At 39.5% G+C, this 17776-nt stretch overlaps 1 protein-coding gene across 2 annotated transcripts; it reads left to right on the top strand.

Annotated features, from left to right (window-relative positions):
• Positions 1-1827: 1827 nt before the first annotated feature.
• On the top strand, positions 1828-13687 carry LOC135462728 (mucin-5AC-like). 2 transcript variants are annotated; one of them, XM_064739950.1, is made up of 7 exons: positions 1828-2493; positions 7869-7985; positions 8880-9011; positions 9701-10285; positions 10770-10823; positions 11474-11555; positions 11825-13687. In XM_064739950.1, exons 1-7 carry the CDS (start codon positions 2424-2426, stop codon positions 13239-13241), a joined length of 2457 nt encoding a protein of 818 aa, XP_064596020.1. In that variant the 5' UTR covers positions 1828-2423; the 3' UTR covers positions 13242-13687. The 2 variants fall into 2 exon arrangements, with proteins under 2 accessions (XP_064596020.1, XP_064596021.1); XM_064739951.1 differs by lacking the exons at positions 1828-2493; positions 7869-7985; positions 8880-9011 and adding an exon at positions 9377-9485.
• The last annotated feature ends 4089 nt before the right edge of the window (positions 13688-17776 follow it).

The raw sequence follows: 17776 nt of genomic DNA on the forward strand, positions 1-17776 counted from the left end.
AGAAAGCAACACATTGAAATTTTAAGAATGTTTTGCAGTTAATGGTTATGTAGAAGAGAATTAATGGTCATGAATGGTTTTATCGGTAACTGCCACGTGCAACATTTATGTTCACGTAAACGCTTAAACGTAGTAATTTACACGTTCGTTACAGCAGCCTGACTTAGAATTAGTAAACAAAAAAGTGGAACGATGTTAAGTGCAAACGACTGAGGGATGTTTTTTTTATTATTATTTGTTTTGCCTTAAGATCGTTTTTCCTCTATATGGCAGTGAAGTGAACAATGTGAAAATGGCGTTACATAACCATCAAATAAATAAACAAATATAGAACGGTGGGAAAGTTTATGGGTGAAAAAAACAGCTTTGAGCTTATCATTGCCGTTCGAGCTCGCCGTGTTTTATTTTCGCGGATCAATCGCCTTAGGGGAATAGGTTTAGGCTGACCTAATGTTTGAATTTATTTATTTATTTGATTGGTGTTTTACGTCGTACTCAAGAATATTTCACTTATACAACGACAGCCAGCATTATGGTGGGAGGAAACAGGGCAGGGCCTGGAGGAAAACCCATGAGAATCCGCAGGCTGCTGACAGACCCTAATTTTCAAAGGCGAAGAACGCAGTAGCATGAAGTACAATTCAGATGAAAGACCATTAAATACTGTCCACCTGGTAATATGCATTTAAAACTTAAGAGTCTACTGTGACCGTTTCTGGCCATACTGGGACGTGTGATGTCACTCCAGCCTCTTACCGTTGCACAGACTGCTATATTTCATCCTTCAAAAATGCATCTTCATTTAGAGTTATGAATACATTCAACAAATGAATTTTGAAACTATTTCAAGCCAAAAATATTCCTGTTACGTCAATGATCCCCTCTGTGTCCCAACAGATCATCATAGAATCCTGTGTTCTAAATGCATCTCAATTGATTAGAGAAATTATGAAAAAAAAATTCCTGGACAGTGTTTAATGGTCTTTCGTCAAAAAAAACTATTTTAGCATTTTCTTTGCCTTTAAGAAAGAAATATTTAGGCCTCCTTTCATTTTGTATTGTCACAGGTCTGCTGTTTATATTATAAAGTCATCATATGTTTACTATTATACCCCAGTGAACCGTGCTCGCTGTCATGAAACGATCTATTTAGGCCAATAACATCTAATAAATTCTATCTAACATCACTGCTTTTTGTACCTCGTTTAAGCCCTGGATGTACTTTGCTACTATTTAAAACACTTAGAACTAAACTACATGTACATAGGGTGGGACATAAAAGTTGCCAGAACAGCTAAAATAAAAAGCCAGTCTAAGGTATGTGTGCATGATTGGGGTTTAACGTGGTCGAACTTAGCAGTTTTTTAGTCATATGACGACGAGGAGCCAGCAGCTGTGTGTACACATATTGTGTCTTCTGGTGGCAGGGCGAGTCCATGCCGCTACTGAAGTATCATGCTGAAGATACCAGGCATGGCACCCCGCCCATTCAAATTATACTGACACCGGACTCACCAGTCATGTTTTCTTGCCCTAACTTCTCAGCGCTGAGCGCCAAGTCACGCAGCTTCAACTACGTGTATCACGTTTCAAATTTTTAGTATAACTCGCCCAGGGTTTGATTCCAAGTCTCCCAGCTTCGAGGCGGACACTCTAGCCACTAGGCCATCTCGTCTGAGGTAAATTGACATTAAGAGGGTTTTCACTGCTTACATGTACAACTTACTTGTCCACGCCGCCATAGTTTTCTGCATTACAATCATGTGACTGGTCAGTATATTAACCTGTAATCGCACGGGCGTCTCTAGTTCATAAATAGAATGGAAGTAATTTTCATCCACCATCTTTTTATTCACACTTGTGTGAAATGATAACATGTGAAATGCTTCAACGGGCCGCCGTACATAGAAAAAAAGCATCGGTTACTTTTGTCGACGTGTGAGATATTTCCGAAGCCTGTCTATACGCACAATACACTAACTTCCCTGTCACCAAATAAAAAGGGGGAATCTATTCAGTATGCCTATTCAAACGAGGAGTGGGTGCGGGTATAGGGTGTTTGGTAGACGTTTTACTAGTTAACAAATTTGCTAAGACGCCCGTCATTTATATGACGGATTATAACGACAAAGACTTCATGAGGACTGCCTGAATGGCAAACCCGTCATCCAACCTAAAGGGAGGTATTCGGTCACCAGCTATCAGGTGGAGATGAGGGTAGACTGAACAGCTGCCTATATCTAAGAAACCATTTTTCCTTCTGTGCAAATCGTACCGGATTATCCCTAGTCTATCATGTCTTCACTGTACACGACAACTCCAAAGTGAAGAGGATGGGACAGTACGTGTTGTTGTTGATGTACTTTAGCCGGTTGTAGGATTATCTGAAGGAAAGAAAATTGGGTAATTTATCGGAGGACGCAATGTTTTTGAAGTGTCTATGTGTTGTGTTCGCACTGCTTTTGACATCGAGAGTAATCTGCGCACAAGGAGGTGAGTGATTAGGCTATGGCGTAATGATTTTACTGTGGCTTCTATATGCAATTATTGTAGGTAGTTTTTAACTGAATGAGGACAGTATCTCGGCATAAAGGTTGAAAGCGTGTGTCTTTTCAATCGCTAGAACACACTAGGTGTGGGTTCAAACCGTGTCATTGACAAGAGATCTATAGATTCTCTCAATCCCATTGCTTGTAATATCGCATGTAGTAAATTTTTTTAATCTTAGTTGCTAAATCGTTTGAAAAGATGCATGAACGAAAGATCTGTACTAAGCCTTTACAATTCTGTTATATCCCCATATCTGACATAAGGCAACACCCTGTGGGGTAGCACTTGTAAAACTATGCTCATTTGATTTTGATCATTTTATAAGTCATCTGGCCTCCAGAAAATAGAGCAAACTGACGCTCTAAAGAAAATTTAATCACCGTCATTATTTAAATCAAAATTAAAATATCATCAAACCTCATTATCTGGAACGAAACAGCATTTCATTACTGCCTCAGAAATGCACATTTGCATTATACAAAAGAAATGCGCATGTATTACACCCGTCTTCCGTATCAAGCATTATACCAAGTACAGGGCTAGGACAAGCTCAGCGGAGCCTTATGGCTGCCTATATTAGTACAGCTTTCTGTGTTATAAAATGGACAAGGGTTGAAGAAATAAATCGCATCAAACAAAAATCATTCGACCAACATGGCTCTCATTTTCAATATATTTACTTATTTATATGATTAGACTTTTAAATCGTTCTAAACAATGTTTCACTTTAAAATGGCACCCGGGCAGTGCCCGGGGAAAGCCCAAAATTAACCCTATCATGTTGGTAGACCTTCAAACGTTCGCCCGGAGAGGAAGTCAGCATGAGCTGAACTCACAGCGAACGCATTAGTGGGAAGCTTCTGTTTCACTGTGCTGCGCGAGCATGCTAAGCAGAGTAGGGCCCCTTCAGGTCAGGTGCTTAAGGGGCTCTACTGTGTGGGAAGCTTCTGTTTCACTGTGCTGCGCGAGCACGCTAAGCAGAGTAGGGCCCCTTCAGGTCAGCTGCTGTTACGAATGATCCGACGTGTGTATAATTGTGTCAGTGCTGAGAACATAGGCAAGTCTTGTACACAGAGCTAAAACTTAGCGCAGCCAAGTCAAATAATGGTACATCAGACATCTGAGATTGTTGAGGAGAGATATTAAATATCATTCCCTGTCCTCTTCAAACACTGATGTCTTTATCGATACCCTGTTATTTATAGCACATGTACATCTGAAAAGAATTACACGGGAGAAAACGAGTATCGAGTTTAATTCTCTACGTCTAGAATATCAGTCATCACTAGTCGTCAAGGGACTATACATTCTGTGTAACTCCCGCCAGGAAATTTGATAGTACTCTCTGGCCCATTTAAAAAAAAAAACCAAAAAAAACCTGGAACAGCCTTTACACCGTGAGTCATTTTGATCGGAATGGGCTCTAAGGTTATACTGCAGAAATTTGGATGGTCCACACAACACATTCCTCATGATACATACTAATTTCACCACTGAGATACCAAAAATCACCTCATATGTGACCATGCACCATTTTATTCAAAATAATTAAACTAACATACTGGAGTGCACAGTGATAAAACCAAACGAAGAGGGTTTTTTATTATTATTTTTTTTATTAAACACCTTAATTGCGGAATAAACTCGCAGGAAAAAATATCAATGAATAGATGCATTTCACAGCTATGCGGGTTTCTGAATCATTCTCTTAACGCTTGATTACCGGGAAACATGTTGAAGGTCATGAAACAGCGAAGGAGATGGCCGTCTATCATGAAGTGGGTACTCATTATAACACAATAAACACGAAACATTTATTTCCTGTTTCCTTTTAGTGCATACTATACTCTATATTTACACCAGGCAAACCTAGTGAGTGGACGAAAACATACACAGTTGCATGAAGTTGGCTTAAAATAATAGCGGTCCTGAAGCGACTTCGAAAGCTATGCCGTGAAGCTTCACTGCGCACCTCGATTTTAAGTTGTCAAAGTGTGTCAGATTGAAACTGCAGTGAGCTACGTTTACATTGGGACATGTATTTAGTGCAGTGGGACTATTGCTCTGTAAATGTTGTATTGGGCACATTTTTCTGTATTGATTGATTTATTTATTTTATTTGATTTGTGTTTTACGACGCACTCAAGAATATTTCACTTATATGACGGCGGCCAGCATTGTGGTGGGTGGAAACGGGGCAGAGCCCGGGGGAAACCCACGACCATCCGCAGGTTGCTGGCAGACCTTCCCATGTACGGCCGGAGAGGAAGCCTGCATGAGACTCCTAAGTCACTGTTGTATTGAAATGAAGCCCAAAAATCATGCGGTGCATATTGGACTGGGTAGACGAAAGGTGGGAGCAAAAAAAAATATTGATAGAAATTCGACGGCTTTTAGTCAATACTAAGTTCCCTGGCCTCTGCATTGTAGATGAGATCCTATCAGACACTATAATACACTGTAAAAACAGGTAGTGTATGTGGCTGTCAGTTGGGGTTACGGGACTTTACTCGATTGCGTAGTTGTACATGCAAAGTTGCAATGGGACAACAACAACGTCTCATGTTTTATTGATGGCTGAAGTGCTAAACAGGTATACGCAACAATCAAATATACACTAATACTGCACAAAATTACAACTAAACCAAGTGCTCGTCTTCTTCGATGGTATCTCAGTGTGGTAAACCTACAGCTTGTATTCATACAGTATTTTTTTTTTTAGATCTTTATTCCATTTGTCTTTGTCAAAGATGTACAGCACTTTTATGCGTCAAAATGTACAGCCCTAAATGGATATGTACAGCCAAAAATGGGTTGATATATACAGCTAAAATGAGTATATATACAACCAATAATGGGTATACGTGGACAATTTTAAATCACGTGATTTTATACAGCAGAACATATAAATAATAGAATCTTTGCCAAGTTTCTGCAAATAATGTGTGCACTACTTCTCATGTTACTGTTACATGGAAATGGTGAATAAAACTAACAGGTAGAGTACATGGTTATACATATAGGGGTTTTATAGATGGGAAGCGTTCCGATGAAGGGAAGTAAATTAGTGTTTAATGATTAAATAGTGTTATTGCATTTTATAATAATAATAATAATTCAGCTAAAGGCTTGACCTAGCCTTTAGATCAAAGATCTTTAGATCAAACCTGGGTCGCGTCCTACCAAAAACTTTCAAAAATGATGCATGCTGCTCTCTCGCTTGCGTATTCACCACTGAGAGGTTAGAGTAAGGAAAACGGACTTGTTGGCCTGGTGTCAGTATAATGGTAGGGTGTGATGCCTAGTATCTAGTGGCCGGAGCTCATTTGTGGCATGGACAAGCCTTGCTTCAAGAAGACGTTCTTGTCGCCATATGACTGAAAAATTGCTAAGTATGACGTGATATCAAAGCATACGTTCATGTCAGATCTTGGCAGTCCCAGACCTGAACCCAACTGTCGCTGAATCATCGGCAGCATTTAAGGGGCTATGCCGGAGAATTTTCGACAGAATCGATCAGTGCAATTTCATTGAAATCTTTGCTTTTACTTTAGAATAGCACAAATAATTATCAATCAAAAAGCATCAGCCTCGTCTGTGCACTTATGACGGTTCAAAAGCAGTAATAAAATTCGTAAGACTTATAATGCCACCGACTTCATAACTTTTTGAAACTTAGGAAGACATTTTAAAAATTAAAATATTACAGGTACGAGTCTGGTGTTCTCCTAAAGGCGATAATATGAACTATTCCTAATAAATCAAGAAAACATGATTTTATTAGCGAATAGGGATTTTGTGCCCAAACGCTATTAAAAATTTGTTGTGTGAGTGATACTAGAATGTACTCTGTTATTACTAGTATGAGTGATACTGGAATGTACTCTGTTATTACTAGTATGAGTGATACTAGAATGTGCTCTGTTATCACTAGTATGAGTGATACTAGAATGTACTCTGTTATTACTAGTATGAGTGGTACTAGAATGTACTCTGTTATTACTAGTATGAGTGGTACTAGAATGTACTCTGTTATTACTAGTATGAGTGGTACTAGAATGTGCTCTGTTATTACTAGTATGAGTGATACTGGAATGTACTCTGTTATTACTAGTATGAGTGATACTAGAATGTGCTCTGTTATTACTAGTATGAGTGATACTAGAATGTACTCTGTTATTACTAGTATGAGTGATACTAGAATGTACTCTGTTATTACTAGTATGAGTGATACTAGAATGTACTCTGTTATTACTAGTATGAGTGATACTAGAATGTACTCTGTTATTACTAGTATGAGTGATACTAGAATGTACTCTGTAATTACTAATAATACTAAAAACATATGTGCTACAAGTAACAGAATAACCTGCTGTAATAACAAAATACATTATAGCATCACTCATACTAGTAATAACAGAATACATTCTAGCATCACTCAGACAACAGATTAAGTTAATTTTAAATGTTAAATCTCACAGATGATTTGTTTAGAGTGTACATATGTAGTGATGTGGGGTGTTCTATTTCAAAAACAACAATCTAGGCGCCCCGTAAATCATAGGTAAAGATTCTCAACCTGACGCTCAATGACCTTAAACGTCTATCAAAGAACAATGAACGCTTCTGGCTTGCACCAAAAAAGTGTGAATATCTGCAAACCAGACCTTTGAACGCTCCTTCCGTAACTTGTCAAATGGAATGCCACTCTCACAAAAACATTTATATTATATTTATTTGTTTATTTGATTGGTGTTTTACGCCATACTCAAGGATATTTCACTGATACAGCCAGCACTATGATGTGAGGCCCGGGGGAATCCCACGACCATCCTGAGGTTGCTGGCAGACCTTCCCACTTACGACCGGAGAGGAAGCCAACTTGAGATGGACTTGAACTCACAGCGACCGCATTGGTGAGAGACTCATGGGTCATGGCGCTGTGCTAGCGCGCTAACCAACTGAGCCACGGAAGCCCCAATAAATATTATAAGTTTTTAACGAAATATTCCAAACACAGCATAAAAACGCCCCCAAAATACAGATAACAAAGAAACGTTTGAATGAATGTATTTGACAGCTATATGTTTTCTAGACGTTTTAGTTAGATAAATAGTTTTGTGACATAGAATTTTGTGTCAGTTTTGTGTCAAGCATTACCGTCTCTCTGTTGTGAAATGAATTGAGCGATTGTTCAAGTGATGTTAGAACAGGATTGTATTAAAACGTCCAAAAACTCGTAGCATAGGTAGCTGGACAGTTTAGGTAATATAAGCAGGAATTGATATTTGAACATTTTTGATACGTGCTTTTCTCAGCGTCGTCGTCTTCAGGTGAAACAGTTACCTCAAGTGTAACCAGCGTGACCACAAGCGCACAAGTTTCAACAAATGAAACGTATTCAACAGGTGAAACAGCTACAACAAATGAAACAGGTATAGTGAACACTTTAGAAACAACGTTCAAGGATAAGATTCTTTGGGAATTGTGTTGGTTTTTTATTCTATTCATTGATTTCATTTTATTTATTTATTTGATTGGTGTTTAATGCCTTACTCAAGAATATTTCACCGATCCGGATAGCACAGTTGATACAGCGTTCGCTTTGGTGGCGGTAGATCCATGATCAGTCCTGGGTCTAGTCACACCTAATACTTTAAAAGCGGAAGTTGTAACTTGGCGTTCAGCATGAAAGGGAGAGTGCAAAGACTGGTTGACCCGTATCAGTATAATGGCTCGGGCGAGGCGACTTACTTGCCTTCGGTAAGTCGTCTCAGGGAAGCAGCAGTAGATAACAGAGCGGTGGAAATCCATCCTGCAACAAAGAGGCGCATTACATGCACTCTAAGGATTCCCTCGTCGTCATATGACTGACAGATTGTTGAGTATAACGTTAACCCCCAAGCACTGACTCACTCACCCAAAAATATTTCACTTATACGGTGGGTGGAAAGCGGGAAGAGCCCGGGTGAAACCCACGACCATTTGCTGACAGACCGATTTCATTGGATGTAGAAAACTTCCTGAAATGCTCCTTTCATAAAGCTCCTTATCAATCAGGACACTGGTAAAATCTCGTAACCAAGCCTAGGTAAATTTCTTAGGAAAAGCTACATTTGAAAACGTGAGTAATTTCACCTGAATCCAGAATGATAAAACCTGAAAAATACACAATGTCAGTATACATGAATGTATGTGTATTAATACCTGTAAATCTGTTATATGGATGTGTATAATATCCGTAAACCTGTTATATGTATGTGTATAATATCCGTAAACCTGTTATATGTATGTGTATAATACATGTAAATATGTTATATGTACGTCAGTTTTTACTACGACGGGATCCAAAACGCCGTCATCGACAGATGTAGCGACATCGATGGAAACAACGACATCGACAACCACCACTTCACCACTACAAACCACAACTGCTCCTGAATCAGCCGCGACCACAACTGGTAGGTGAACATTTCAGTGGTAACTAGAGTGGTAGAATAGGCCTCGGTTTCGTCTCAACAAATTTTAAGCAAAAAATGTTCTTGAACAAGTTCTCCTCATTTATTACATCATAGATGTAGGTGTACACTTTGTTTTCTCTATCTCAGTTTATACAACAACACCCACAATCATCACGTTATCGAAAAAACGTTGATTTTGTCACTAAATGTTTATTTTTTTATATCCTTGAAAACATTATTTTAATGTGATTGTATTTTATACAATATCAATTGGTTACATATCAATATTTTCCTTCGTTCTGGACTAGTGACTTCAAATAATTTGCAACTATCACCACTGCAGTCTAATGCTCAAGTCATGGGGCTAACGATGGAGGGAGAGGGGGTGGGGTACACTGCTACTTAAAAAAAAAGTCCGAATGAAACACAAACTGAGGAAAATTGACAAGGGTCCGAATTTTACCGGTAATACGTGTAAGTATTTAATAAGTATTACGCTATTGTCAAGCTCTGGTTTAATTCTTTATGCTGTAAATCTTTCATTATATTCGTAAGTTAGCAATGTGGGTGTATAATACATCACAGTATATAATACCAAATACATATATATATATATATATATATATATATATATATATATATATATATATATATATATATATATATATATACATCGACCCTTGCCACAGCAAATACAACGGACACGGAAAGTACAAAGGCCCCTATCTCAGCAAATACATCGGACACAGCAAATACAACGGCCCTTACCACAGAAAATACAACGGCCCTTACCACAGCAAATACAACGGACACAGAAAGTACAAAGGCCCCTATCTCAGCAAATACATCGGACACAGCAAATAGAACGGCCCTTACCACAGCAAATACAACGGACACAGAAAGCACAAAGGCCCCTATCTCAGCAAATACATCGGACACAGCAAATACAACGGCCCCTGTCTCAGCAAATACAACGGACACAGCAAATACAACGGCCCCTGTCTCAGCGAAAACAACGGACACAGCAAATACAACGGACACAGCAAATACATCGGACACAGCAAATACAACGCCTCCTGTCTCAGCAACTACAACGGCCACAACAAATGGAACGAAACCTGTCACAGCGACTACAACAGCCCCTGTCACAGTAAAACCATCGCCATTTACTTCAGCAAAAGCAACTACCCCAACCACAGCAAAAGCAACTGCCCCAACCACAGCGAAAGCAACGATACTTACAACCACATCAAGGACCGGACCTACTACTGAATGTAAGACGTCCAGCGCCCGTAGTTTACCATGTAGAACTTATTAGGAAGTGACCTGTAATCTGTAATTTTCTTAACGGGATGTCTTTGTGAAGTAATTGTTGGAAACAATCTTCACTGCAGTATATAAGAAAGTTAAAATTAACAAATGCAACAAAACTATCCCTGTTTCAGCTCCATGTTGCTCTAAACAGGATAAAAGTGTGCTTGCGGCTGTGACCATAACAGGATTCACCCTAAAGTCTTTATAAATGCAAATGCCCTTTATTTTTATTTTCTGCTGACAGGAAAACTGCAAAAATTTTCTAATCGATGATTTTCGTCATAACATTTAATAAGAATAATAATGAGAAGAAATAAAAGAAATTATAACAATACGCATGTCAGCTTTTGAGGTCAGTCTATTTCAGAGGTTAATGCTTGTATGTGGACACAAAAAGTCTTTTTACAGAAGGTATCATGAAACAACTTACGTTTCTGCCCTCAGTTACGACATCAGAGACCAGATCGACAACAAACAAGACGGCTGGTGTGGACACGGGTATGTTTTCCCCACAACATGTGAACATTATGACGCATAGCCATATTTCGGTCTGGTTTAAAACCGGATCAACTTTTTTTTTCAGCCTGCTATCAAATTGTCTGATGTAAACAAAATCGATAATAATTTGACCCATTTAGGATGCAGGATGTTATTAAAATCGACTGCCCAAAATGTTTTTGACGTCAGACTAAGCTCATAAATCAAACATGTTATAGATTTCAGATGAGATCTAATTGGTTGCGAAAATTAAGAGAAGCAAATTTCGACGGTGTGCATGCACTCAAAAAAAACTGCTTACTTATCTATACAGATCTTACTAATCGTACTAATTTGGACTTTCATGGTTTTAACGTCGTTACCACATACAGACTGGTGTTTTATTCTCTAATATTTTCTTCTCAGTACACTGTAAAATAAACAATAGTCATTTAGGCATATTTTACTCGTATTAACAATCGAACATACAGATGTGATACTAATACAGCCCACTTTATAATTTTCAAAAGAAGCAGAGAAAAACATTGAGGAGCAAAATAGCGAAACTTTTGAAGAAATATTTGCCATCCATTTTTTATTTATTCTTTCTCTATCTATTTTTTACACATTTCTAATTTGATTTTTTTTCTTTTCTTTTCTTTTCCAAAAAGATCCCGCTCTCGTCACAGGCGTGGCCGCCGGCTCTGCTGCTGGGTTTGTGCTGATATTGATAGTGATTTTCGTCATAATATGGCAAGTTATTTCTTTTCTATGAAACATGATAATTACTGTCTCGTTAACACTCAAGTTTCTGACTTTTACAAATTTTGTTTTGGTGCATCACGTCATGTTTGTGCAAATATTTTGTAATTTTATTCACCCTATAAAGAGCTACCAGTTATTGTTGAAATGAAATACTGCAAAAAGGCTAATAAGTTCGTTTATCTTTAGAATTAGACTTTCATTCTTATGTAAGATATAAACATTAATACACTTAAACCCTGTCGTCATTACCCTTTCAGGCTTGTCACCCGTCGACGACGACGACGGCGGCGACGACGAGAGACAGGCAGTCAGATGAATGGCAGATCACACTTGGCCAATCCCAATGTGGAAAGCACAGCAAATGGAAGTCACCCGTTATCATCAACACACATCAATAAGCGTCAGACGATAAACAAAGAAGACGGAAACTTTGGATTTACTACCAAACCTGTAATACAAAACAGCGGCCACTTTCAGAAAACAGCAGCTTTGACATCTTCAGATGGACACGGTAACGGCAAAACCCCGAGAAAAAGGAGGAATTCAGATGTGAGTGTGGGTGCGTTTTTCTTCAGCGGAATTACTGCCTCTGAGATAAAGCCGGACAAAGATAGTGGACATGAAGAAAACACTCTGTCCGTTGCCCATCCAAACGTGGCTTATGTTCAGGGGGGTGAATCTGGCACAAAGCCGACTGCAAACAGTAAATCTGCAGAGGACATTGAGGAGTTATATTCTAACAGATTGATTCCAGAAAACAAGAGACGATCGAAAGAACAGATGCAAGCAAAGGATTCCGGACAACCCAAAGTCGGTCCTGAAACGTCAAAATCTCAAATTGCCATGGGACATATTTCTGATGACTCCTTCGGCCTGGACGACTGGTTTGCTAATACACATATCTATCAGAATTACAAAAGCGACGGGAATAACAAACCACACGCTGGAGTGGAGGCAAAAACTGGCTCACGAGCTCCTTTAAGCCAATACTTCGACACGACTAATAAACCGTCAGATCAAAGGGTCCCAGTGGATGCAGAAAGAAGCAATTATGTTAAAGACAGCAGGAATGGCACTCGCGACAAACGGGCTGCATATGACTCTCCACACAGCAACATGTATCCTGAGAACAGAGGAGTCAAACACCATTCGTTGGCCACCGGATATCCTAGACTCGATGAAAGAAACAATTACAACGTTTATCCCAAGAATGGACGAGATTATCGAGATAGACGCCCCAGTACCGACTCAGCGAACACACATGGTAGTTATGTTCAGGTATACAAACCAGGGGTTGGCAGATATAAAGATATTCATGACAGACGGAACCACCAGGAAAATGGTTTCGATGATGGTCAACATGTACGGCGGGGCGGATTCTATCCAGAGAGTCATCATAGACGCGTGGACTACGATCGCAGTCCACAAGACGCACGCGATTACCGTGACCAGTACGAGAGCGGACGTTACTTCACCAACAACGAGCCTTCCCGCTTGCCAAGGGGAAACAACTATGATGGCCGAGGTAGACACCATGCTTCTGCCCATGTGTATTCCAATGTCAGTGCCGGTTTTAAACGTGACAATTACGACAGACACAATCCGCAGAACGTTGCATATCATGGAGACGATCACCATTTTGACAACAGTTTTATTAACCCATACAACTGGTAAAAGAGTTTTCTTTTTGTTATTGTTCCATCATGTACTTCCTAACTGACTCGAAACGCATTGTGAAAAACATGCATGTGAAACAAAATGGCATGGAAATTAATAGCCTAGAAAAGGTTAGATAATTAAGATACACCAACGATAAACCAAAGGACACGATGTTTAGGGAGCATGTATATGATAACCAGAAATATGGAAGCTGCTTTAATTCTTCTAATTTTGGGGGGTCTGCTCCCTTTAACCAGCATACATATAACAGTAACAGTAATTCACAGTTTCTCTTCTCTCAGTTGGTTACACCGTCTGATGAACAACGTACAGTTATCGTTACATTTTCTGGGAGAAAAATCTTCCCTAAAATTAGAAGAATTTCAGCGTTTTAATTGCGAATGTTTTATTTTCGCCTTGAATGAGTTCTTAAATGTGCTTTTGCATGTAGTATTTATAACCAATTTTTTTTTTTTTTTTTTTTGATTGGAGTTTTACGCCGTACTCAAGAATATTTCACTTATACGACGGCGGCCAGCATTATGATGGGGGGAAACCAAGCAGAGCCCGGGGGAAACCCACGACCATCCGTAGGTTGCTGGAAGACCTTCTCACATGCGGCCGGAGAGGAAGCCAGCATGAGCTGGACTTGAACTCACAGCGACCGCATTGGTGAGAGACTCCTGGGTCATTACGCTGCGCTAGCGCTTTAACCGACTGAGCCACGGAGGCCCCCCTCAGAAAAGTCATCCTTATCATGAATACAGATACATTATATGATTCCGTGACAAAATGAATATGATGATATGTAGACTACTCTGATGATATAGACTACTCTGATGATATGTAGACTATTCTGATGATATGTAGACTACTCTGATGATAGGTAGACTACTCTGAGGATATGTAGACTGCTCTGATGATATGTAGACTACTCTGATGATATGTAGACTACTCTGATGATATGTAGACTATTCTGATGATATGTAGACTACCCTGATGATATGTAGACTACTCTGATGATATGTAGACTACTCTGATGATATGTGGACTACTCTGATGATATGTAGACTGCTCTGATGATATGTAGACTACTCTGATGATATGTGGACTATTCTGATGATATGTAGACTACTCTGATGATATGTAGACTACTCTGGTGATATGTAGACTACTCTGATGATATGTAGACTACTCAGATGATATGTAGATTACTCTGATGATATGTAGACTACTCTGGTGAAACAGAAAACCAGTTTGTGAATAACACATTATTGTATTTCATTTTGAACGCCTTTTGAGAGTGGTCATTTTCATTGGGGTTGATTTTTCTATTTATCAATATGTTAAAGCCCCTCATCCCCCCCCCCCCCACACACACACACACACGGCTCGCCCTCAACGTGATGTTGACATACCTTGAAGATATTACTGGTAAAAATGTGAATATTACTGGTAAAGGTGAAATACAGCAATTGAATTTGTACATCCTCCGAGGAAATAGATGGATTTCCAGACTCCTTGTCACTCTTTCAACTATTTCTAACAACTTGCGGCTGGTTGCAGGTTTCCCTCAGGCTCTGTCCGGTTTCCTCCCACCACAATGCTGGTCGACATCGTATAAATGAAATATTGTTATTGAAACTTAAAAATCCTCTTCATAAATGACATCTACCAGCCTGATATATTTCGTCAGGGAGCTGTGTCATTTCTGATCACCATCGCCGCGATATGGGTGAAATATTGCCGTTGTCACGTTAAACCATAAATTGCACCGGTCAGCATGTGTTTGCTTCATGACTGACGCCGCTGGTTCGAAACGCGATATGGTGTAAGCAAACTTTCGGCACTAGAACCTGTGCAATATCCAGAATGTGTAATAATGATAATACTGTCCATTTTCTCAACGACGTATGAACAGAAATGGTCTTATGTGACATTTTTTGGCAAATTCATACTTTAGTTAATTACGGAGAATAATTTGCCACAGCTGCAGTTGTATCTATTGCTAAGGGAAATACCAGTGCCCGTCGTAAACCATCAGCCTGTGTTAAGTCACTGACAAACATTCTCACATTTCACATGTGTGTTTGTGGAAGACGCCTTTAGGTGGTACATATATACAAGTTGTCTGTATTCGCAAGCCTACCTCTGAGCCATGCCACATTACGTAATTATATGGCTTATTCCGTATCTAAAGTTGACAAGCCACTGACCTGAAACTGCTAAACAGTGTACGATTCAAGATCCGTACATAGAAAAGTGGTAAACACTCGAGAAACAAGCCACAGGTGCATAATATTGTGATTTATATATTTATTTAGCTTTTGTTTAGCTACTTATTTATTTGATTGGAGTTCAGGAACATTTCACTTCCACGACGACGGCCGACATTATAGTGGAAGGAAACCAGGCAGAAGGGAAAACCCTAGGCCAACCGCAGATTTCTGGAAAACCTTCCTAGATGAAGTTAACTGGACTTGAACTCACGGCAGAAGTGTTGGTATGACGCTCTTGAATCCTTGTGCTCTCCTTGTGCGCTAACAGCTCCTTAAATTACACTGTATATTCCTTTATACATTTACTATCTTGGGCGAACAAACTGATGGGAACTGCCAACGTATGCCCATGTAGTAGAGCACAGCTCTAAGCAAGTCGTATTGGAAGCATCTCATTTTTTGAATGTTCAGACGTTTTGGATTTTTTTTTTTTTTTTTTTTTTTTGGATTGGTGTTTTACGCCGTACTCAAGAATATTTCACTTATACGACGGCGGCCAGCATTATGGTGGGTGGAAACAGGGCAGAGCCCGGGGGAAACCCACGACCATCCGCAGGTTGTTGGCAGACCTTCCCACTTACGGCCGGAGAGGAAGCCTGGACTTGAACTCACAGCGACCGCATTGGTGAGAGGCTCCTGGGTCAATACGCTGCGCTAGCGCGCTAACCGACTGAGCCACGGAGGCCCCCAGACGTTTTGGTTCTACGTCCAAATTAATACATACGCCAGTGTAAGTCTGAGGTTAAACCCACGAAATCTGTTCATACAGCGTCAAGTTCAAGCGACTTTAATGTTCGCACATGCGATTAAAATTTCTCTATACCACCAACCTTCCAAACAAACTATTACATACAGAGTTAGTGGCCCTGAATTGAAGACCAAAATATCGTTCAAAAGCAAATGTATTTCTTAACTTCCTGCAAAAGTTTTCCTGTACATGTGCAACGCGTATCCTGTTCAGCACGATTGTGCGCAAGGCAAACTATTAATAAACAAACATAGCCCAGGAAATAAACTATTCATGTTTTATTAATGAGATGATTTCGTCCCTTAAAAAGTTTCATCATGAAAATGACATCTCTAGTTGAAAAACCTGTGGCATCGCCGTGTGTTTTGTCTGAACACGTTGTACAGAGTTATAAGGAAATTTTTTTTGTATGAATACATCTGATCGGTTAGCTGCTACATATATAGAAGGCTCTGCTCACTTGAATGTGACAGAGTGTGTGACTCGATGAAAATCAAGAACAGGCCGTTGGAAATCAATGCCCACCGATATGAGCTTTAACTTCAAACTTAATTTTTCGGTCATGTGACGACCAGAAGTCATTACGTATACTATGTACATATAGTGTGTCTTCTTGTGGCAGGCCACCTAGTCCATGCCGCCAATCCATGCTGTCATCACGTTATTAATTACTGTGTGTAGTAATTAACTAAGGTAACAAATGTAAAAGGAAAGAACAAAGCAGAGCTTGACTTAAGAATTAGGGAGGACATTCAACTCGGCAGTTTTTCGCCATGTGCTTTGAAGGTGACCTCTAGGACAATAAACACTAAACTTTAATCGGAACCTGGGATACTGTTTCCTTTCAGTTTATATTAAACCGTCTTAATTTTGCGCACATTTGTGTTCAAGATTATTTTGGCCTGCATTTGCTACAGTAAAGTGCACTAAAATACTACCTAAATGTAGGTGTCGATGTGAGTTCAAGTCCAGCTTATACTGGTTTCCTCTCTGGTAGTACTTGGGAACATCTGCCAGCGGTCTGCAAATGGGTGTTTCCCACCACAATGTCGGCTGCCATCATATAAGTGAAATATTTCACTTATAAACCATCAATTCATTAAATAATTAATAACGAGGTAATGTACTTGACAAACAGGAGCCTAAACAGAAAAAGCCTTTGTCAGCCAAACTGATGTTGACAGAAGTTCTGCAAGACATACATGCCGTATTATCTCGCGTTAATTGGCCATCAGCGGAAAACCCTGTGCCGGAATATATAAGAAGCTCTACTATATACACATAGCGCACCTGACCTCGGACTTGAGTTGAGATGTATTTTTGATTTAGCATGAAAATAATAGTTCTCTAGGTACAGAGACGAAAACCACGCCCATGTGACTTAAGCAACTGTAGTGAACCAATGAATGGGACATCTGCCTCGTACGCCCAATGGTTAAGTTTACACGCATGAAATTAAATACAGCCGGCTATACATTTATGTATAAAATTACAGAATATCGCTTGGCCCTCAGCATAAGAGA

This window comes from Liolophura sinensis, chromosome 2 (assembly GCF_032854445.1).
Source record: "Liolophura sinensis isolate JHLJ2023 chromosome 2, CUHK_Ljap_v2, whole genome shotgun sequence".
Lineage (NCBI taxonomy): Eukaryota > Metazoa > Mollusca > Polyplacophora > Chitonida > Chitonidae > Liolophura > Liolophura sinensis.